This window comes from Ammospiza nelsoni, chromosome 16, assembly GCF_027579445.1.
Source record: "Ammospiza nelsoni isolate bAmmNel1 chromosome 16, bAmmNel1.pri, whole genome shotgun sequence".
Taxonomy (NCBI): Eukaryota; Metazoa; Chordata; class Aves; order Passeriformes; family Passerellidae; genus Ammospiza; species Ammospiza nelsoni.
The window spans coordinates 14,630,995-14,654,510 of record NC_080648.1 but is presented as its reverse complement, the minus strand read 5'-3'; the positions used below and the strand labels follow the sequence as shown (position 1 = coordinate 14,654,510).

The window sequence follows — 23,516 nt, the reverse complement described above, 5'->3', positions numbered from 1 at the left end:
CAAATGTGTGCAGACACACAACAGCATTTGCCACAGCTACTCAATATATTAAAACATTGGACACATGCTGCAAAAAAAAGAATATGAAAAGTGCAAAAATATGTCAAAACTGCATAGCTTGGTTCCTCACCAAGCAGAGGTATCCAGTAAAATACAGAAAACTTCACAAAAGGTATCAACTGACTGTTTGCTAGGTTAAACACATGGCAAAACAAGCCAGAACAGCTCACTAGCTGTCTTTCTTTGGCTCACTTTGGAAGAGATGCTAAAAACTCCCAGATCAAAGACTGAAACAGAAAAAGCCCTTTGACTGACAACCTTAATTTGCAGCTGAAGCAATCCCAACTACTGCTGTCTTCTGGGAAATTCAGTACTTTAACAGATGTCCTTAGACTGTTTTAGGGAATTATTAAAAATATTTGGAAATCCTTTTAAATTTTTACAGGCAATTTAAAAATAATGCCTCACAGTTGGCGTGTTTGTAGTTCAGATGGTCAAAAGGAACAGCTTTGATCTGATCCTATGGATTCACAGACTTCACACAGTAAGTGCCAAGTGAAGCTTGTGGAAATAATGGAAATGGTGAATTTCCTGCAGGCTTGACAAAATAATGGTAAAAATAAAATCTTAAAGCATAATCTAGGCTGGCAAGGAGCAGTCTATGGAGAAGTCACTAAGAGGACCATTTTCCTGCTCAACCCCACCTCTCAGTGACATTACAGGAAGCAAACACTGCTCAGTGCTCAGCTGGAATGTCAGAGGGCAAAATCTTGTTTTCTGTAAGGCAAGCAGCCAGCAAAAGCTCTCCTGCTTCTGGCCCACAGCCACAGGCAGCACTCACCTGCCTGCACCCCTGGGTGCTGTTCTGTGTGGGTAATAAATATATTCCTTTCTTCAAATCCAACCAGCAGCTAAATGAGATAACAGCAATAACAGCAATTTCCTGCACTGCATTTTCCACTGGTAGGGACAGCTCAGAGCTGCACCTCGGTTTTTTCTGGTTTGGAGCAGCAAGAATTCATTGCCCAGTAACTGAAAGACACAGCAGTAATTTTAGGGCGCCTGAAATGTTCTTCATCAGGAATGGCAAACCTCTAATGAAAAGCCACAAAGAGACTTCTGCAGTTTCAATTTGTGTGGCCAGGCCCAGAGCAGTGCTGAGGACACCCCATGTTGTGCAGCTCACTCATTAGTGCAGGTATCAGGCATGGCCCCTGACCCATCAGGAAAGCTGACCTGGTGACCCTCACTCTGTCACTTTTGGTGAGCTGACACAGACATGCTTAAATGAGTCCTTCTAACCCAGATCTGCATGCTCCCAAACCACTTGCTCCTCTTTCAAAGGGAAGCACCAGGAAAACGTCACTGAGGTTTGGAGTTTCTGAACCACAGAGGTCTCCAGAACACACTGTGAGCAGTCAATAAAACCAGGACCTGTCCCCAAGGGTGCACTTCCTCCTGCCTTGGGAACAGAAATTCCTTTGGAGAGTATATGATGCTGGAAACATTCAGAATTGCCCCCTTAAAATAGAGAGTTAGGAGGAGATTGAGTAAAACCCCTTCAGAACTGAGAGATGCTGCAGGATCAGGGAACTGGTACCACCATGAGCACCAGCAAAGCTCACAGAACATTGTGCAGACACCATGCACCTCCTGAAGAGCAAACTGGGAGCACTGGACAACATCTACCTTTGCCGGTGAAGAAAAAAAATGGGGAGCATCTACTGAACCCCATCCCTAAGGTCCTGCTTGGAACAGCAGCCTGGCCTTCATCCATACCAGCAGAAAATCCAGACTTCATGCTAAACTTGCAAACCAACCATTACTGCTTCTGTGTCAAAAGCTCTTCCTCCTTTTTCTGGTCTAGATCCCCACTGCAGGAATAGGATTTTCCCCAGAAGCTTCCTGGCATAAAAATTTAAGGCATGTAGCTAAATCCTTAGGTGATAAGATTGAAAATAGCCCTTAATATGATTTAAACATACTTTTTGTTGTTTAACCACTGAGTCTCTTTTCATCTTGATTTTGTCCTTCAAACAGCTGAACATAATAATGTTCATGTTACTAAATCCCTTTCTTAGTAAAACTTCTGATTTGACAGCGTAAGCTTTTTACAGCAGAATGAAAGCAAACTGTGAACAGAATTGGTAACAAACAGATTAAAACAAACGTTTTAAAATGGCCAAGTATGTGCTAGATGTGTGTCTGAAGATGGTGATTTTTAGGAAGCAGGCAGTAGGTTCAGTGGAGATGTAACAAAATGTAGTTTGCATCTTCTTCTTCCAGGAAACAAACTTTATCACAAGTGGAATGTGCCGAGGTCATGTAAGCTGGCACAGCTCTGACCTACACTCAAAAACATAAATGAAGCATCATGAGCTTGGTGTGCTGTGCTACAACTTCTGACGTTTTATCAAGAGCTCAAATGCTTAAATAAAAAAAAAAAAATTCAAGTTCTGTTTTCTATACAAAGTTCAGTCACCTTCACAGAATATGTTTTACAGTACCATGAAGCTCAGAAAATACTGTGGTCCCACCCAGTGTGACATATTCTAACGGCACAGATAGTGCAGGTCCAATGCCACAAACCCCTCTCTTTCATGGCACTTCCTGAAGTTCTTTTAGTAACAATAGAAACAAAAGATAAATTTCCTTCTGCTCCATTAAAGCAATTATCTTCGACTCTTCTTTTTGAAGTGCAGAGAAGGCAGGTCTGTGATATGAGATCTAAATGACTGGGTTCTGCTTCTGGAAGGCTACCCAAAGGGGTTTGGATCCTTCAAAGTGATTTATTTCTGGCAATCTAGGGGTTTTTCTCTTTAGAAGAATACCTGTAATAATCTCATGAACAGAGCGTTTTGAGAGATTGGCTGCTTCTTCAAGATGCCTAATCAGCTACTTTGCAGCTGAGACTCTTCTGAAAATTAAATTACACCATGTCTGCTGATATTAAAAAACAACACTGAAAAAATTCCAAGGCATTTCACCTGCCTTGACTTCATTGCTGCTCTTCTTTCTTTTTTACTTCGCTGACTTATAATGTAAGGAAAACCACAGGTGACTTGATGAAACCAACAGACATACACATGAAAATAAAATGCAACTGTGCATGCTGGAGGTTCTCTTCAGTATCCACAGGGGTGGGAAATCTGGGTTTGAAGCATCTGATCTGCTTTACAAACATCAGGTTTTTGTAACACCTGAAGGCTGCTGCACATCCACAAAACCTTCTCTGTAGTAGGACTGAAGGGATCATTACTGGCTTTGGAAAAACGTCTGATGATTGAAGCAAGCTCAGCTCCAGGAGCCCTCTGGTAAGGCAGAGAAATGAAATGAAGAGAGAAGCACAAGTTGTGAAACAACCAGCTAACTCTGAAAATGCTTCAAGCTCTTCCCTGCACTGAGAGCTCACCCAAAGGAGACACACCAGAGTCAATCAAACGTGTGCTGATGATTAACTCAGCATCCCTGGGGAACAGCTCTCCCTTGCACAAACAAATCCAGGCTCAAACCAATGCTCTAAAACAGGTCAACAGCAGACCTGGGTTCTCAGCACAGTGCTCAGCCCCTCCAGCATAAAATCAACCAAGTATTCTCTAAACATTTCAATTTCCTTGAATTCCTGTGCAGAAAAGCCAAGCTGCTGCACCTGCTGCTGCTCCAATCTGATCCTTGTCTGCAAGGAGGTGGTGGAGCAGCAGGACTGTGGATTTGTGCTAAGTTATATCCTATTTTCTGCCTTGGGCTGATCAGAGTCCAGTGGTGACAGATCTCCTGCTGAAGTAAACACACTGTAGGTAGGCACAGGAGAGAGGGAGAGAAAAGAAGAGAGTTCTGCTGAGGCTCAAAAATATTCTAAATCATCCAACACTACAGCTACTCCACTGCTTGTAACTTTTACTCCAGTCAAGCTTGCAGACCTCTGTTCGTGTGTTTTCATTTTTATGGCCTTTCTGGTGTCCCTACTGCCTGCCTTAAACATCTTTTAAAACTGCCAGTAAATCATACTTCAATACCTATAAAAGATATTGGAAGACACTATCAAAATTATACAGAACTACTAATTTCTTACTTTCCCTTACCACCAACACTACTTGGACCATACTACAACCAGAAACAATTAAGATCTCAGTGAATGAGGTTTACAGAACACATGTTTAAGAGCACATACTGTTATTACTAAGAAAAGCACAGCAGTATTTCCCAGAAATCAGATTCAGCAGAGACACTGGGGCTCTGCAATGCTCACACATCCTTTTAGGCATTCTGTTACTGCACTGCGTAATGCCAAGTTATATATCCAGATATTTTTCTCCAGGAAGGCTAATAAGGTGGATACCTCTGAACACTGCTTTGAAATTACAGCTTTCCTTTGCTGCATGTCATGGATGGCTTGCTTCTTGTATTAGATTATAAATGGCCATGCCAACTTACGGGTGCGTGCGCAGCACGAAACACAGCAAAGCTCCTAGCAGAGGCCCCTGGTGTGACTGAAATTCAGCTGCTGCTAATAAGAGGAAGGGAAAACATTTCCATCTGTCTGGATTGGGGAAAAAAGGATTTGTGATTCATCTGCATCCATATGCTGGTATGTAGACAATACTTATGGACACACAGACATATGCGAGGTAACCAGCAACAGGAACCAAATCAATCACAGATCACAGCATGTGATTTGCCTAATTATGAGTAACACCTCACATTTTTTATCTGTGCAAAAAGCACTCTGTGAGCGAGCAGATGGTGCTGCTAGGGGATGGCACCAGCCTTGACAGTTGCAGATGCAGAGCATTTACACAGCGCGCCGAAAAAATGACACAACACAAGCTGCTTCCTGGGAAAAAGACTCAAATTGAACAAGTGTCACCAAACAAAATGCATGTATTTATTGATGTTCTGAACTTATCTGATCCAGCCCCTCTCTTCCAATCAAATATATAGGTGCAGGCCAGGGAGTGATGCTATCTGGGCAGCTTTGAAGTCTCTCAGAAGTGCCACGTGAGCTGCCTAGCACAGAGCAGTGGAGGTGCAGACCAACCTGAGTCTAGTTACAACCTGCAAACCATTTAGATCCACACAAGCAGAATCAATAGGAAGGAACCCTGCAGAGAAAGCAATTACACTGCAAAAGCAACTAAATTACAGCATGGTGAGGGGCTGGGAAGCAAGATGCAGGCAGCCCTCCTCACTTGTGTGATTACCCATTGGAGTTCTCTCCCATGCATCTGGCCTGTGAAATGACAAGGTGCAGCCCAGACATGTTCCTGCAATAAAAGTGTTTCAGTTTCTGGGCTCCTGTCACAATTAAAAAGCTCTTATTTATGAGCCCCATTGTTCAGGTTTGCTGTGCTCCACAGGTAAATTCAGGATTGTGCTTCAGAAAATATGTCTGAAGGGCACAGGGAACTCTCCTTTTCAACTGCTTCATGGGAGTAATAATCTCATTTCCTGGATCTGCAATTATTTATTCATTGGAGACTGTCCACTTGCCACTGCACAAGACACAAAGATTATCTGACCATTCCTGCTGGAAAATTCAGCTTTTCTATTTCAATTCTTTTATTTGCGGTTTTTCTGCATTTTTTTTTCCTGAGCTGCTGTAAATGCCTACTCTGTGTGACAGGTTGGAAGCAGCTATAAAATGATTGATGAAAACCATATTTAGGCCTTGTTGTGGGAATATTTATTGTAGAAATATGCTCAGTTAACCCTGTAGGGGAAGGGCAGGAAAGGAAGGCTGGGCCTATGAGTGTACCTCTGATACCGAAGTGATTTATCTGCTTTAATTATGATACAGGGTTATGGGGTCACAGAAACATCAGCACAAACTGGTTTTGAATTGCTGAAGTTCAGGCACATTGTTTCCTCTGCTGAAACGAACAATAGCTGCCTTTAAGGATGCTGTGTGAGTCTACAAGACCAGAGTCTTCCTCCCCAGGATAAAGAGAGGGGCCAAGCTCTGAGCTGCAGAGCTGGAGCAGTTTGAGTGTGAGTTAATGTCAGACAGGAACTGTCTCAGAGGGGCAGAACTGCAAACTTCACTGCCTTGGAGAGGCTGAAAATCCAAGAGCTGAGGTGAGAGGGCACTTGGACAGGTAAAATGACAGATGCAGATGAGATGTGGAATTAGGCTGGTCTGAAGGGAAGATCCTAAATCAGGATGCTAAATCATTGCCACAGTGCACGCATGCACCCACAGCGAGAGCACAGCAGCACAGGTGTGATCAGCAGCACAGGTGCAGGAGCAGGATGTTTGTGCTGGGATTTGGATGGATCTTGTGGCTGCCAGTCAACAGACACTCCTGAGAATCTGCTCAGGGGTGAGGAGAGGAGGGAGCACAGGCTATTGCTGTGCTACAGGAACACACATCCCTAACCAGCTCCACTGGGGAGTGGGATTTCAAGAGATGTCAGGCTGGCAGAAAAAGCAGCAGATGCTTTTTCCATGCCTGGAAGAAGACAGGAAAGTTGTCTGGGGAAATGGTGAGTAAAGGCAAAAGCAGCCAAAGAGAATGGGATGTGTGAAGGGAAAACAGAGCCCAGGGAGGAATATCAGAGCCAAGGACCCCAATTACTCTTTGGGCAATCAGCAGGGTGGCTCAACCTGACATCTCCTGCTTTGCAAAGGTATTTTTCTGCTGGTGTTTTTATTCCTGAAGTCCTTCCCAAACTTTGGAGGAACAGAACTGATCAGTGAAGGCACCCAGCCAGTGGCTCCTACAGCAAAGGGCACAGGAAGGGTCCTGCCTGTGTGCTCCTGTTTCTTCTGCTTCACCTAAGCTGCCCCTCCCAGCATGCTGCATCGCAGATAATGCTGCAGAGAGAAACTAAAAGCCTCCTGCTCCCCCAACTTGGTACCAACATCAAGGCTCATCATTTATAAATAACAGTTGGGATCTTCAGAAAACAAAGAGCAAAAGTCAGTTTGCAGGAGGAGCTGGGGTTTTCATTAGGTAGCAGAATACAGATAAAATATTATAGCTCCAAGCAGCAGCAGACATGCCATCAAAGGTGCTTCTCAAGCCAGCTGTGACAACATGCATGCCACTGCCCTGTGTGGCCTTTATTTCATTTAAAGACTGAGGGATGGAGGATACAGGCTCTGAACATCCAACATGGAAAGCAGGAGAAGAAACTCATCAACTCACTTCTGCCTTCTAACCATGGACACCAAGACCCTAAATCAGCTTCAGCTGAGCAGGTACTCCTGATCTCTCACAGCAATTTGTGTGTTTGGATTATGGATTATTTGGCTTCACCTGCATGTAGGACACAACAGTGATTCTGCCTGCGGGGAAATGCCAGCTGCTCTAAGGTCATAAAAGATGCGGCCACTCCTAACCTGCAAAATACACCTAGAAAAACCAGGATTTTAGGATAAACAATGAACTGTTCACACTTTTACCAATCACCCTAATCAAAAGAAAGACAAAGGCTTTTGGCTGAAAAACTGAAATCCTTTCTGGAGAGGAATGCCTGATCTGTCAGACAGTGACCTCTCTTTTCCCCTCAATCAACCCACTGCCTTCAGTTTATTTGTTTTTCTGATTTTAAATATTGATGTCTTACAAAGCTTCTCTTTGGCAAAAACCACATCTGACTCTTCAGCTGTGCAGCCCTGGGCTGCGGTCCTGTCAGATGACATCCAAGAAGGCTCAGTTTGCACTGGCACATCAAAAAGAATTCCCAGGCTCTGTGAAGAGCAACAAGGATGATTCAGAGAACAGCAAACCTTCTCCCCAAATCAGCAACCACCCATTCCAGCTTCTGCAGCTGCTGCTGTTTTTTTAGCACTGAATCAGGACTCAGATGTTCACCACTTCACTGGATGTCCCACCACAAATCAGGCCCTTGTCTAAATCAAGAGAGAAGCACTGGAATCACACAATATTTTGCTCAAGGAGAAGAAGGAACTAGAAGCAGAATATCAAGCTGCAGCTGGAAAGAAAGAGTAAATAAAAAGCCTAGGTCATAAAAGCAATTTTTAGTGCCTAGGTTTAGATTACTAATCAAGAATCCAACTAAGTAACCTGCCCCAACTATAATACCGTGAAAATCTTGGCATTTCCTCAACATTTTCATGAACAGTGATTTACGAATCACTGCTGAATTTGAAATAAACTTTAAAAAAATCCTTCCCTTGTAGACCATAAAGAAGAGTTCTCCAAAGGAGGATGTGCCTCTGTCCTTAGAAGGGATATTCCTGGGGAAAGTGGGATGACAGCAGCACTGGATGTTCCCTGGGGAACCTCAGAGGTGAAAAGGCAAAAGCCAAGGAGGCTTTAGCTCTACCCATGAAAAAATTAAGGATTGAAAGTGAGGAATCTCCCACAGTTTTATGTAAGGATGGTTATGCTTGATAGATGAACAAGGAAGAAATTCTGGGAGCTGAAGCACTTTCAGTTTTCCTTTTGTTCCATGGGTTATTCTGTTTCAGAGTGAAAACAAGAGCAGACTCCTGCTAGTACTTGGTACAACCTGCCTCAGAACATTTTAAGGCCAGGCTGGAAGCAGCCCTAAAATCCCATGGGACTCAGAATCACAGCACATCAGGAGGAAATCAATGGACATGTAACGTTTTATACTGAAAACCTGGAGTAAATCAAGGAAAAAAGAAACAACAAAACCAAAAAAAACGAGGCATCATGGAAACTGCTTTCTTTCACCACCCCCCAACATGAACAAGTTTTTACTGCATGTGCATTTATAGGAAACATGTTCTAACCAGGAAGATCTTAAAAGCCAAAGAAATGGTACTTTATCTTTCAAGAGCAGCACGCTAGTTTTCCCAAGACCATCAGCAAATTTGTCCTAAAAGTAAAGGAGCAAATTTAAATTAATTCTTGTTTTTACCTGCATTCTTTCTTCTCCAAATACATCTGTTATTTAGAAATAAAACAAAGAGGTATGGTAACTGGTAAACGAAACCTGGAAAATCTGACTTTGCTTTCCTGTCATACATCAAAGAACCCAGGAGCTGAGCTGTCTGTAAAACCAGCTCTGTGTGCCTGCACTTCCTAATGACAGCACAGCTTGTCTGTCAACTCTTGCCTTACAAAATACAGAACTTTACTGCCCAAATAGTTTTGATCAGCAGAAGAGCTGCAGAAATGTTTGCTGTCCTGTGGTAAAAAGATACAAAGATCTGCTCTTCAGGCTTCTTGAAAATGAGGAAAACGTCATTTTTCTTTATAATTGGATCTTCCTATTTGTCTTTCAGTATTTCTATTTTCCTGTATCTTTCCTGTACCTTCCCTCTACCATACTGCATCAAGTTTTATTTCTTTTTCATTTTTAGTATTAAGAAGTTGTTTTTGTATTTCAGCCTCTACAAAGCAGCCAGGATCCTGATTGTCAGCAGCAATGTCTAGACATGGTAAACCCTTAAACTCAAAGCCTTTGCACTTCAGAGAGAGAAATGCAGCCCCTAGAGTTCCTCATGTTCCCTGTGCCCCACTGTCCTCCTTTTCACAGCTGAAATAGAAACAATTTCTGGGATTGAGGCAAAAATTCAGTGCAAAAGCTGAGAGCCCACAGAGCTCACTTGGAGCTGGGATGCCCATCACTCATTTTTGCTGCCACAGGGTCCAGCTGCAGAAGTTTAGAATGAAGAGGAGGTGGGAATGGGACCAGAGCAGCAAAACAAACTCATGATCTGAACAGTTTCTCTCTCCTCACACAAGCAGCTCAAGAGAGAAATTTTACTTGTCAAAGGGAAAAAGCAAAATACATTGACATATCATCTGGGAAATTCTCTGTCTCCTTCATCCTCCTGTGTTTAACTCCACAGCTGTTAACTTGTCCACATCAACTCTAAACTCCCTCACAAGAAGGTGAAAAACACTGAGTATAAGATGCTTATGCACCTTATGGGGTCAGACTCTTCTGCAATGATCACATCACATTTTCTGAACACAAACCCTCCACTGATGGCAGGGTAGGGAACCACAAGCCCCTGGTTCCCAGGGTTAGTTCAGAGGTGTACCCAAAATGCAAATACAGACAAAAGCTGAGGTAGGTAACCCACTGGGCACAGCTGATTTGCTTTAGTAGGTGTTGATTACACTGCTCATATTGCATGAAATTAAAAAGCTTACAAATGTTATGAGCCATTACCCTTCCATTTAGGAGATCTTATGACAAGTTAGCAAGATCTAATGAAATCCCCTTTAAAATGCCATAGGCAGTCTCCACGAGATTTTGCTTTGAAATGCAACTTGTGGAGTTATTTCTGAAAGTTTGTTTACATCAGAGCTTCCTTTCCTGCACATCTTTGGGATGCTCTGATTTGGAAGCTGGTGGGATACTTCAGTTCCCTGTTGTGCTCTCAATGTGGGGCACACAACACCAGCTCCTTACAGAAACAACCAGGAACAGGCATAGCAGGATTTAATCCTGATGCTGTTTGTCATAGCCAGCCTACAAAATTCCCAGCAAAATTCAAAGCTGAAGACTTCTCACCAATTTTACTATGAAGGTAAAGGGAAATATTTTCATAGTTGCTGTAAAATTTACTTAACTTTCACCTCTTCAGCACACTGGAAATATCACAGAGCCACTAACTGCCCCCAGAGCCCTGGGGCAGCCAAGGTTCAGACTCAAGTAGGCTCTCTGGATTTCATTGCTTCAGAATAAAATTTATTATTGGAGAGAATTTCAGTTTTATAAATCCCACTGGGCACTCACAGCCTACTGCTGTCCACGGACTCAAATCTGCTTTGGATGGTGATGGCAGAAATATCTGTACATGAGGTGAGGGCATTTCTGCCAGAATGATGCTTTTTGCAACTTGTTCTTTCACTGCATCCCCTGCTGAGTGCCAGCTCTCCTCTCTGCTGACCTCTGTGGGGCAAGGAAGACTCAAAGTGACCCAGCTGAGAGACACCTGCAGCCAGAGAGCACTGGAATGTAACCCAGCGGTGCCACCATGGATGGGTAACAAACCCTGCAGGGAGCACAGGACAGGCACGGCTGCAAGAAGCTTGGCTGTGCCATCCTCAGCAACCTTCTTCTTTTTGTTCATCTGTTCTTTTGTTCATTTCTTTTTGGTTCATCTCCTGAACCAAAGCTCAGCCAAAGGGCACCAGGTTATGAAGAGGAGGTGCTGCAGAAGCTGATCTTGGGTGGTGGGAGAATTTTCTACCTGGAGCTACAGTGGGAGCTGAACTTCCCCAGAGGCAATTCCAGGAGATGAGCACCTCCAGAGCCAGCAGGAGCTCTGACAGGCTCCAATAAAGAGGATTCTGAAAAGAGGATCGCTCTCTTTGAAGGCCCACTCCCTAAGGAGCAGTGGTGCAGGGCTGGTGGCAGCAGGCAGGGACGGCGGAGCGATGGCAGCGCGATGGCACAAACTGCACTTCCTTATTCCCACATGCTGAAACCCTTCAGCACTTTGCTAGAGCAAATCACCAGGAACTAAATCAATGTCCTTTTATTCCTCTGTGAACTTTGACAAAGGAAGAAAAGGAATTATTTTGTCTTCTCCCTCAAAAAATTGCAACCTTCTTTCATGCTATCTATCTAAAAGCTACATTTCTACTACACAGTTTGAGCCTCATACAAAGTTGCAATTATCTTGCCATCTGCATTCTCTTTTTATCCAAATTAGTATGTTATATTGCTTATAAATATGTATTTATGGCTACAAGGCAGGTATGCCCCACTGTGGGCACATGTCACTGTTTAATCCAACTACATGGTTTATTGTTTTGCAGTCAGTATTTTTAGCTTGGAGGCAGGCAGACCTGCAGAGCAAATAACACCAAAGAATACAGCCATTACAGAAGTGCTTTTAAATTACAGCACTCTTATTCCAGAACTGAACATAGTGAGATGAGTACATTGGCAAAATAATTATTTATCACCCTAAAAGCTTCCTTTAAAATTTTTATCATTCAAATACTGGCTGGGGAGAATGCAAAGGACAGAGAAACATATTTTAGGCACTTGCTGGTCTAGCTTTTATTCTGATAAGAACTTACTAAACACCAGTAAAGGGAACAGCAGTTATCAGCCCTAATTCACAACTGGGAATTTTTTGGGCCAAACAGATGCTCCTGCAGAATCCCAGCCAAATGTTAGTGATAGCCCCAGCCCTCCTTCCACTGGAGTCACCACTTATTTTCCATGGCTTCAAATGAGGGCATGTTTGCTCCAACAATCTGAGCAAAGAGGGTGCTCTCAGAGACACTCCCTGCCATACTGAGTGGGATAGGGACCTTTAACATCCCCAAAAAAGGAAAATAACAAAAAGACACAGTCCTCTGCCTCTTTTTTCTTTGATGTATTGGGTTTTTCTTTATAACTATTTTTTTAGCTGATTAAAAATAACCAGAAGCAGACCTTCAACATGAAACCAGCTGCATACAATAAGAGACTTGAAAATCTCAAAATGTGTTCAGAGAATTTTGCCATCCCTTATACCTGTGCAACAGCAGAGCTTGGAGCTCCCCCAGGTAGGAATTTTGGTGCCCACATTTAATTCTCTGTTCCTAGACCCATCAATAGCAGAGTCTAAAAGAGAGCTTAAAGGAGGTCAAGCGCTTTTACTGAAGCAAAGTCAAAGTTCTCAGGCAAATCCATATTCTTCTCTTTAAAAGTGTTCAGTGTAAGAAAAATAAAGCCCAGGTGTAAACATTTGCAAACTAAGTTTATTTTTCTTTCCTATCTATGCACTTGGAACGAACATTGAAAGGGCAAACCCATCGTAATCCTATCATGGCAATGTTTTTCTCTGCTTCCTGAAACTGAGATTATCATCTCATTGGTTGTCAGACAGCTCCTGGGAGAAGTAATTCACTGGATTTTCCTGTGTAATCACAGCACAGGATTTTATTTCTGTTGTTATCTGGATGGAAAATGCACACAGCTTCTTCTGTGTCTTGCCCCTTTCAGGTTCCTTACAGACCTGGATGTGCCAGGCTTCAAAACACCCCAACTGCACTAAGCAAGCTAAATCTGGACTAACTCTAAATTGCAAACAACTTGCCTCTTAGCAGCTCATCTCAACACAGGCAGGAAAATTTCCAGTTTTAAATTTCTATTCCAATTAAGGCAATGAAGACTGAAGTCCCCTAAACTGTTGCCACTACTTTCCAGGACATAAAATTAACGATTTCTACTGCTGGGTACAACTTTCAGTCAAAGTTGGTCTGATTTATAAGCAAGCAGATGGTTCACACGATAGTCCACAATAAATTACAACAGTTAGAAAGACAGCTACATTTTGAGAGTGACAGTGCAGCTGAGCTACAGATGGGTTTATAGATGACCCTTCCAATTTTTAATAATCTTCATAATTTATCTGCAAGTAAAGAAATGTGAGAATTCCTAATGTAGCTCCTTGACTAAGTACAAATCACTTTTATTTACACAGGCAATACTTCATGGTCCAGCTATCTTCTTAATTAAAGGCAGCAAGATGCTCATGTTCCATGCAAGGCAAAAACACTGCTCAGTGTGCAATATGTTCAGCTGGGAGTTCAGGATGCTCTGAACCCTCTGGGAAAAGGGAACACATCCATCTCCTTTCTTTAAAAGAAGGCTACAAAGGTGCAAACACTGCTACCACCCACTCATTAACCTCCAGATAAACTTTAGGCTTGTAAAATGGCAAGGTTACATTTTTTTGCAAGCTCTGATGCCTGAAAACAGGTTCCCAACCCATACTACAAATCCAGTACTACTGAGACAGGACTGGGATGGAAAACAGCAGGAACAGAGATCCTCTTCTCTCTATAAAACCAGAAAGGATTTGGGGGGTCACTCTTGAGTGGTGAGGGAAAAAGACAGCAAATCTTAGGGGTGCCAGATGCAGAGAGAAACCGGATGGCAGCAGGTTTAAGGTCAGTTCATGTCAGTGATTTCTCTCCCTGCATCCAAACCACATCCATCCAATCCTTCTGCTAAAATCTGGAATTTCAGTTGGGATGAGAAGCGCATCTCAGTGCAGCTCCTCTGCCTGTTCAGGTGACGAAGGGAGCAGGACCCAGCAGGGCTCCTTAAGGCACAAACTACAGAAGCTCAGAGCTGCCCACCCAGCAGTCCCCAGGGATGACATTGGGGGGCTTTTCCTCTTCTCTAACTCTTGATCCTCCCTTCCAGCCAAATCAATTTGAAAAAAAGAAATCCACTTTTAAGTGGAAATCCAAAACTATCATTAAAACAGAAGGTAGAGTTCCTAGGAAAGCAAGTCTGTGTGTAATTTTAATTACCAACTTCCTGGGATTCAAAAGATGCAGCAGAGAAGAGGCACCAGTGACAAAGTCAGGCTTTCAAGAATAATCACAATTCTCATTTTGGAAATATTTTGGCAGGGGTTTCCCAGCTCTGTGTGCAGCTCTGCAGCACCACAGAGACACAAGAGTGGGAAAACCCAGGGCATAGAGCTCATGGAACTGCAGCCACTTACAGGAAAAGTGATTTTTCCCTGCCCCTTCCAGGCAGCAGCAATGCTCCTTCACCCACTACACAGAACAATACTGAAGTTAAATTTGTTGAGTTTATAAAGAAAAATAAATTAATTCTTCTATAAATAACCAGCATCTAAAAGTCTTTGGAGTTTATATGAAACCATTATTTATTACTGTACACAACTCTTAGGTTGTTTAATTAAGCATATGAAAAATTGTAGATGTCAGATTATTTCTGGGATGCTCTTTACTATGTTATTTGTCAGATTTGTTTCTGTTACTCTTCACATATTTAAAGCTGCATTATGCACTCCTGAAAACCCAGAGAAGTTCACTCTAGCATTAGTATGGATGTTCATCTGTTACTGAGCTCTGAGTTTGGCACTTCATTTTAACAATATTCATCAGGTTCAGGAACTGCTACCACGCTTCCCTCCAAGACAACACTGGATCATACTACTGCTCTTTAAAAAGATTGATTGTTGATTATTTAACAATATTTTCAAATATTCCGTAACTATAAACCTTTGGTCGACTGCAATCCTTTCATCTGCTTTCAAGAGGCCAAATTCACACACAGCACAGGAAAGCAGAAGTTGTCTGAATGCACCAAGAGCTCTGCTGTTGCCCCCAGCCCAAAAGTAATTCCAGGGCTACCGCAAGCAACCTAAAATCCAGCAGAGGCTATTCCAGTTTATGGCAGAAGTCAGAGGAACAATGTGCATGGTCTGTGTAACTCTGTGGTTGACACAGTTTGCAGGACTCATCTGCTGAGGGCAGCAGGGAGGCTGCGGCTCCCCAGCCTGCAGATCAGAGCTTCTGGCTGGCAGCTACACCCTCCTCCAGCTAACAGCAAAAATAACCCTGGGAGGGGGATAAAGCAAGGAACACACACAGGCCCCACCTTACACTTCTTGTTCCTGGCACTCAGTAATCTGTCAATGGTGTGTGGAAATTACGCCCACAGCCCCAGGAAAGGGACACCTTTTGTACCCCCGGATGTATTAAAATGTAGATCAATATGATAATATGAAAACAGTAAACTCCCCAGTAGCAAGAAGTAGTTCTCACTTCTCTTAGCAATCAAATGTTATTTTCATCAATGTAACTAGAGAAAAAGAAATGTAGGTAGTGATTTGTCAGCCTATTTATCAAAGCAACTGCTGCACCTGGTTCCCACATATTTTATATTAAAAGGTGAATGACATGGAAGGTTTTACAGGTTCTGTTTTAATTCAGGGCTGAAAGCATTTATAGATATGAAGGTTTTCTTATTAAGTTTTCTTCCTGAATCATTATGCTTGTTCAAATGAATTCCTAGCCATCTTTCAGAGGTTACAACCTTCAATAATTAAATGGGGTATGGTATTGGCTGTTTTGCTCATTATGTTCCAAGTTCCAATTTCTACAAGAGCACTGAAATGCTAAGATAAAAGGATGTTAAGTTTATTTAATTAGCTATCTGCCGTTGTTATCAAAAGGGAAGGTTGGTATCTGACTCAAATTAACACTTTAGATCAGGAAACAAGACAGATGATATCTTCTGACACAGATCCTGGAAACTCTGTAATTGTTTCAGTTATTTTAAGGCTGCTCAGGACATACAGGATTGCATTAGAAAGACCAAAAGTCACCAACAGCCAACAAAGTGCTGCTATGAAAATGTTATTTCAATCACACTTGGGTTCTTTCTCATTTCCAGTAGTTAACATTCTTGCCACTTCTGTCAAGCAGTCAGTCTTAGCAGCATTGAATTTTAACTACACATATTTTTAAACCAGCATGAAATAGGACTGAGGACATAATACGGGTTCAATGTGCTAATGAACATCAGATGAGGCCCTTGTGCCAAGGCAGCACCTCTCTGCTATCCAGGTAAGCTGTAATTGTTAAAAGTGAGCTGATTTCAGAGCTACCAGCCATCCCTCTGCCTCAGAAAGAACGGCTCCTCCAGCTGAGGATGTTTTAGGATCTACCTCAAAAGAAAGCAAAGACAGTGTGAAACTTCAGAGGTCCTGAAGAGTTTTAACTGTGGCTGACACAAACCAGAGCCATGGGTGTCAACTGTGGAACGGCCCAGAGGATGTAGTGTCTGGATGAAGCCCTCAAAGCCTCACTCCCCAAACTGTACCTGTACAGAGAGGCCAATGGCCAAAGCAATTTATCCACTAGCCACATCAACCCTGCCCCTTCATGGCTTCTTTCCGTAAGGGCTACAGAAACAAACTTATTCCTTTGCCAAAACTTACTGGTCTTGATCGGATTTCTTTGGCGTAGAGAGGTTTCAAGAATTCTGAATCTCCTTCAAGCTTCAGACCCTTTTCTGTGATCCTCAGGTTCCCCATTCCATCCTGAAAGACAGGCAAAAAAGAAACAACCCTATTAGTTACAATTACTAAATTCACCAGGCTGCCAATAGCTGATTTTTCCCATTGAAGATAACATGTATAGCACTGGGAGGCACTAGAGAATGCAATTACTTGTGTTATGCTTGTAGCTCAGTTTCTGTGGAGAAAAAAAATTCTATTCAGAACTATCTGCAATGCCCCCCAGTAAACCATTTACACAGATGAAAGATGTTCCTTTAAGCTAAGTCATTCTCTACTCACAGAGAGGCAGTGATGCTCTGTGTTAACAGGAAACTGTTCACTGTAATATTCACTGCCTGCCTTTATAATATAATAATATACCTGCTCATTCAGATAAATCCCTGTAAAGAATGTCTGATTAATATCTGTACAGATACACTCAAACAGAGAACTGTACCAAAATATATTTCACCTCTGACACATGAAAGTTCTAATTTTTATTAAGATGACGGATTTAGCTTCACTTAGGCTATAAGTGCTTAGGGAGGGTGTGCAAGAAACAGTGTGAGTAGGAAATTGCACAGGTACATTTATAATCAAAACCACATCAAATGTAAGGTATTATTTTCAAGATTCAGGGTGCTTGTCAAAGTTTGCAAGGACTGAGGTAAACTGTTTTGTTCCGAGAAAAAGATGGTTTGAAGAATACCTTTTAGGAAAAACTGACTGAAATCACCAGGAATAAGTAAAAGTAAAACTAGCACCTCCATGACTAACTCACAGCTGTTTTGGGGATTTTGTAGGAAAGGGGAATACTTGGGTAGAAGGCATAAGAAGATCATAAGAGGAGACCAGGAAAATCCAGGAAAACCACGTGTGCTTGGATATACATCTAGCATGCTTCCCAATCCACAAAAATGAAACCCCACCTGTCTGCTTCCTCTTCCTCCCACTATGAGAGCACCTCCAGCCCCAGATGAGGAATCAGAGTCTCTCCAAGAGAGAGGAGATCTAACCCAGACAAATTTCCATGAACTGCTGCCAAAGGCCTGAACGTGGAGGGATGAAAATCAGCGACCTCGCACGGCTCAGCAGCAGCACTGGTCACCTGCCAGAGCTTCTCCTGTTCCAACAAGAGCCATTCCCAGGTAGTTCCAACTGCTCTTGCCAGGCCCTGGTGTCTCATGAACAAAGGTGATGCTGGTTGATAAAGTGACCGCTGTCATCTCATTTTGAACTCAAGGCTGTGAGCGAATTTGAGAGACAGATGCTGGAAATGCTACTGAGATGGGTCATAAAATGACACTCCCCACATTTGTTGGCCCCAGGTGTAAAATATTGGCCTATGAATTCTGGTTTGGTGGTGGCACAGAAGGGGTTCATTTATCTCAAGCAGCAGTGTGGAGGAAAATGAGTGAAATATGATTATTCACCAAAAAGCCCAGATTAAATTTTGATAGCAGTGTGCTTTGCAATTTGAGCGAGCAGGAGTTATTACAGCTATCTACAGACCCTCACACGGTCTGGGCTGCTAAAAAATCTCCCCAGTTTTTTTTTTTCCCTAAAATAGATTATCTCAGTAAGGTTACAAGCCCTGAGGGCTTTCACACAGCAGTGTCTTCTCTGGTTTTAATAAGGAAAGTTGCAGGTCAGGCAAGCTGCTGTGTGCCCCAGCCAGCTGCAAGAGGGACCAGCTCTGTGGACATGCAGCGCTGATCCCTCCAGGGCTGCCTCCTCAGCTGAATGGGGGAATACTCTTCCAGAACGTGGACCTAGGGATAAAAAGGGACTTTTCAAGCCACCACTGAAACTGTGGCAAACCAGCAATTTCGATGACTCACAACCCTGTTCTGTTGTAATGACACAGATCCAGAATCCCATTCTGCTCTTCTCTTGTGTGTCTTTCTGTCCTTCACCCTCTGTCTCCCAAGTGTGGTCCAAAGGATTTTTACATATAAAAAATGTACATAAGGGGAGTTTAGCTGACAGCCAGCAGGTCCTGCACATCCCAAAAGAGGTATCAGGCCTATGGGACAATACGCTACAGCCAAAACATCAAGGACACATTTGATTAATCAAAGTTGGCGAATCCTCTTACAAACCCACTGGACTGGAGAGAAAGAGGCATTTCCCCATGCCTTCTTCTCAATCTTAGATCCTTCTCAAGCTCCACTCCACTCACCTTTCCCTCCTCCTGCATCTGCCAGAGGCAATAAAAGCTGTGCCCACCCCAAATCCTCTCCTGACTTGCAGGTGTTTGGGAGTGCATCAATGCTTAGCACGGACTTACCACGATTAACTCCCCACTGCTCATGTTTCTCATGATTAAAGCTGATAGGTTTTTGTGGTGACAGTCTGGCTCAGCAGGTGAAAAAAAAAGCAAAGGTTGTGCCCTGAGTTTAACAAATATCTTGGCCACTTATCATACAGTTCCTGTAAAATTATATTCCTCTATTATGTCCCATTAAAAAAATAAGAAGCTCACAGGACTATACAGAGGTCCCAAAATACAGATACATTAGAGAGAAATCATTGTTGGAAAGACTACTTTACATGTTGTTTTGGATAAAGTATCTTCATCCTCCCTAAATTATATGGTTTAATAACAAATAAATGTCATATTCTGCTACAGAGAATAGATATGAAAGTTCCTATGAAATTTCATGGACTGTGACCTATAAAATGTGGCAGAAAACTGCCTAGAGTGACAAAGACCAAGATGTTTTATTAAACATTGTGTGTCTCTGACTGGTGTATATCCTTATCTGCCACTCTTCTGCTTGTGAATAAGGAAAAGTATTGATTATTTCATACTCTGCCATCTGAAAATCATTGTTTCTCTCCTTTTTACTAATAGACTCTTCAGCAGAGTGAATGACTTTGTAGTGCAGGCACAAGCCTGCTTTGTGGGAGCTCCCAGGAGGGATGCTCCAAACAGGAGGCACAGAGTTCCTCCTTCATCACCTGCAGTGAATTTTTCTGCTTTTTGGGAGGCCATGGCAAAAACTCTCACATCAATTACATCATTTATGCCCTCTCTCTTTTTATGCAGTGCCTTGTACTGGACAGGCATAAAAATTTATGTGCTCTTGCTGACTGCTCTCAGTTGAAAGGGGATAGCAATCCTGAATAACATAAATGTCATTTTGGTGATGCTGGATGAGAAAGGAATTTTGGATTTTAGTAGCTTGAGAAGCATCTCATTTTTACAGCCAATTAAGAATGATGGTATTGCTGTTAGGGGAAGAGCTCAGCATTGATGGTGTCTGATCACCAAAGCTCCTCTCTGCCTTTGCTTGGCAATGTGGCCACACAAGTGGCTAAAGTCCAGTTTATATTTGTTTTACTTTTTAACGATTTGGGTTACTTTAATTTTACTTTTTTAATGGCAAGGCTGGTAGCAGGAAGATCCAGCTAACAGAATAAGAAAAAAACAGCCACCCTAACCAGAGACATTTAACTGCTGTGATAAAGGCTTAAACTGAGAGTAGGTTTAGATGAGATATTAGAAAGAAATTCTTCCCTGAGTGGGAAGGAGGGTGATGCCCTGGCACAGGGTGCCCAGAGAAGCTGTGGCTGCCCCATCCCTGAAAAAGGTCCAGGCCAGGGTGGATTTGGCTTGGAGCCACCTGGGATAGCAGGAGGTGTCCCTGCACAGGGCACGGGGAGGAACACAATGGTTTTTAAGGTCCCTCCCAACCCAAACTTTTCTCTAACTCCACAATAAATACCTGGGATTGGTTCTGGCTGCACTGACCTGGGTTGATCCCACACAGGGGCAGGGGGAATTTCCAGTGCTGTCTCATTCATGGGCAGCTTTATGAGACCAGGCTGGGCTCACGCTGCAGCTTAACCTGCTCAAGAGCCAAGGTGACAGTGACACACATTCCCCGTGTCCCTCGGGCCAGGATCCTCTGTCCTTTACAAACACAAAACGCAGCCTCAAACTCTTCTGTGCTTCCCTCTGCTCTCCTGGCACTGCTGAACAGATTTCCTGTTTATTGAGGTCTTTCTAAGGATTTTAAGGACACTGGTGACAGATTGCTCCAGCTCTCCTGGCCACCACCAGCTCCAGTGGTTGTTTCCCACTGGTTTTCCCTGCATCTCCATCCCTTTCCAGTTTTCAGGAGGAGAATGGTTGCCAAGGTTTGTCTCTGCACAGCAGGTAAGCATTTAATTTTTTTTGCTAGGAATAAACTGAAGTTATGTTCAGCAATGTCCTGTGGGAGAGAATTATCTTTGGAGACTGCTTGTGTCAGATGGCTGAAACACCTGATTATTGTTGCTTGTATTATTGATTGCTGTGCTCTGCATTGCTTCCAGATATGTGCAAGTTATTACACAGCTCAATACATCCAAAGTTAGGAAAAAAATCCTCAGCAAAGGCAAGTGACCTCGTTTTTTTTTTTTTCTCCCTCCTGGGAGGATATCTGTACTGTCCTTTTCTCTCAGACATGATATTAAATGTTTCCAGATTCCAGGTACAAAACACATCATTGCCAGCTCTTCACAGCCTCAAACCTGTTCTAATTGCGTCTGCCCTCCCTCCTTCTCCTCATTTTCTTCGGCTAATTCATCATCTTAATAAGGATCCCAGTATCCAGCTGTGGATCAGCAGCAATATTTTCCTATGGAAGACACCTACCAGCAGCATCAGTCGTATAAAATTTAATCTGGTTATACAGCTTGGTCCAGAGCAACACAGGTAAGGAGATAATGTGTGAAAACTTCTTCCTCTGGCATAAGACCTTGCTTTGAGACAGTTTGTGTGGTCAGCAGAGAAAACCAAGGCAATGTAGCATCAGACAGCACAAATGACCATATCCCTGTGCACAGATCCAGGATTATGCTGTGAATTGCACTCTGAGGTCCCATGTCCATCACTGCCATCACCTCCCTCCCTCTTCTTCTGCTTCCTGACCTCAGATGTCCCTGTCTGATGCCTTGTTGGTAGCATTTGCCTCTAAAGGTGACAGGCACAGGGCAGGAAAACTGAGCTGAGACTTCAGGGGGTGAAGGAAGGTGATCCCAAGCCTTGGATCACTGTGGGACAGAGCTTATCCTGCTCCAGGGAAGGAATGAGACACTGGGGAAGCACAGCTAAAATCCTGCAGCTAAAACAACATTACAGAAGCAGCAAGAGCAGCAATCAGCTAACTCAGTGCTCCCTGCAGAAGGCTCCATCCAGAACCTCCTGACAGCCTGGGAGGTGACAGCTCTAAATGATCTCTGGTGCTGCAGCCATCAGTCACAGGAGACAGGGATGGGAATGAACACAGAGCAGCTGTGGGAGTCACCCACTGGAAAAAGACCTCTGCAAGCTGATGTTGAAGTAGTGTGAGCTGTGTAGGCACTTTCAGCTCCTTCCATGGGTGTGAAGCTATTTGTGACAGCTACAGGAAATCCAGATGGTTTTTGAGCTTGGGAAGGAATTTTGTGCAAGCGGAGGGAATTGCCTGCTCACCATGATGGTCAATGTAAAACTCAGCCCAAACAAAGCCCTTGCAAAGCTCAGAGCCTTTCCTTTCCCATGGTAACTCCTGGTTTTGTGAGCTCCTCTGCATGACTGCAGAAACAGAGGCAGAAAACAACAAGAAGAGCACGAGAACTGAGAGCACACCCCAGCCCCAGCAATGAGATTTGATGCAGAACATCTTGGCTCCATTCCCATCAGACTCACATTGCTTTGAGGGCATTAGGGATGATTTCCACGTGCACATCCCCACAGCACCCTTCTCCTCTGTCTGCTCCTCCCACACTGTCCGGGTGCCCCCCAGAGCCAACACCATTCATGACCAAAGATACTCAGAGAGCCCCATGAAGCTCATGTGGAAAGGAAAATAAATAAATGAATTTGATGAATTTGCTTTAGTGGAAGTTCAGGAGAATAGTCTTAATGAACAGGAAGAACAGGCTCAAATGTGGTTTTCCAATTACTGTTTCAAGTAAGTTACAACCAACCAAAGCAACTAAATCTCACCCCTTGAAACAATTCCAAACTAGTGCTGGAACAATTTCTAAACAAATCCTTCAGCCAGAGCTGAAGAAAGCTCAGCTCTGGATTTACTGCATAGCGCTGGAATTACTCTAGGCAGGAGGTATTTCTTTCCAAAGCAAAGTGAATTTATTCAAAATATGGTCAGGTGTGGCACCACAAAAGCAGGATTTCGATGAATTAAGCCACCCCATCTGAGAGTACATTTTGCAGGGAAAAGATTAGCAGACCTACTGGAGAAATGATTATGAATCCCAGCATTGTTACTACAACTCAGCCATCGTATGCAGAATTTCCCTTTCCACTGGTACAGCAGGGAAAAGATGGAAACTTGGCTTTCACCCCTCCAGCTCCTTGTTACAGAGCACTTTGGCACTGCAGCATTGTAAAATGAGCCACGCTATCTTGAGCACTTTTCTGCTTTTTTCTCCAAGACAAACAGTGAGGTTTCACATCTTACCATCAACATACATCCCAAATGTGTCCCTGGAATTCTCCATCTTTTTTAGTCCAGCTCATTACCATAATTATGCTAACTAAAAGGGAAAAGTCCCATCCTGCACAAATTTGTGCTCACTCAGAAGTGGGAGAAAAAGATTTTTATACTCATAGGAACAAGAAGTCTTCTAATGCAGTGATTTAATAATAAAATCAGCACAGAAACCCACTGATGCAGAGGGTGCAGAAAGAGTTCTTACAAATTATGGCCTAATGCTCCTTAACTATGCTAATCTGTCAATCACCACATGAAGAACAGAACAAACACTTCTTTTTTCAGACTATAAAGATCTTGGACACAAA

The 23,516-nt window shown here is 43.1% G+C and overlaps 1 protein-coding gene across 10 annotated transcripts in view; it reads right to left on the bottom strand.

Moving 5' to 3' along the window:
• Positions 1-23,516, bottom strand: part of SGCD (sarcoglycan delta) — a 313,783-nt gene that overhangs the window by 66,306 nt on the left and 223,961 nt on the right. For all 10 annotated transcript variants that reach the window (XM_059483993.1, XM_059483991.1, XM_059483992.1 and 7 more), the window contains one exon: positions 16,661-16,762. In XM_059483993.1, the coding sequence (XP_059339976.1) occupies positions 16,661-16,762 (102 nt within the window). The remainder of the gene's footprint in view (positions 1-16,660; positions 16,763-23,516) is intronic.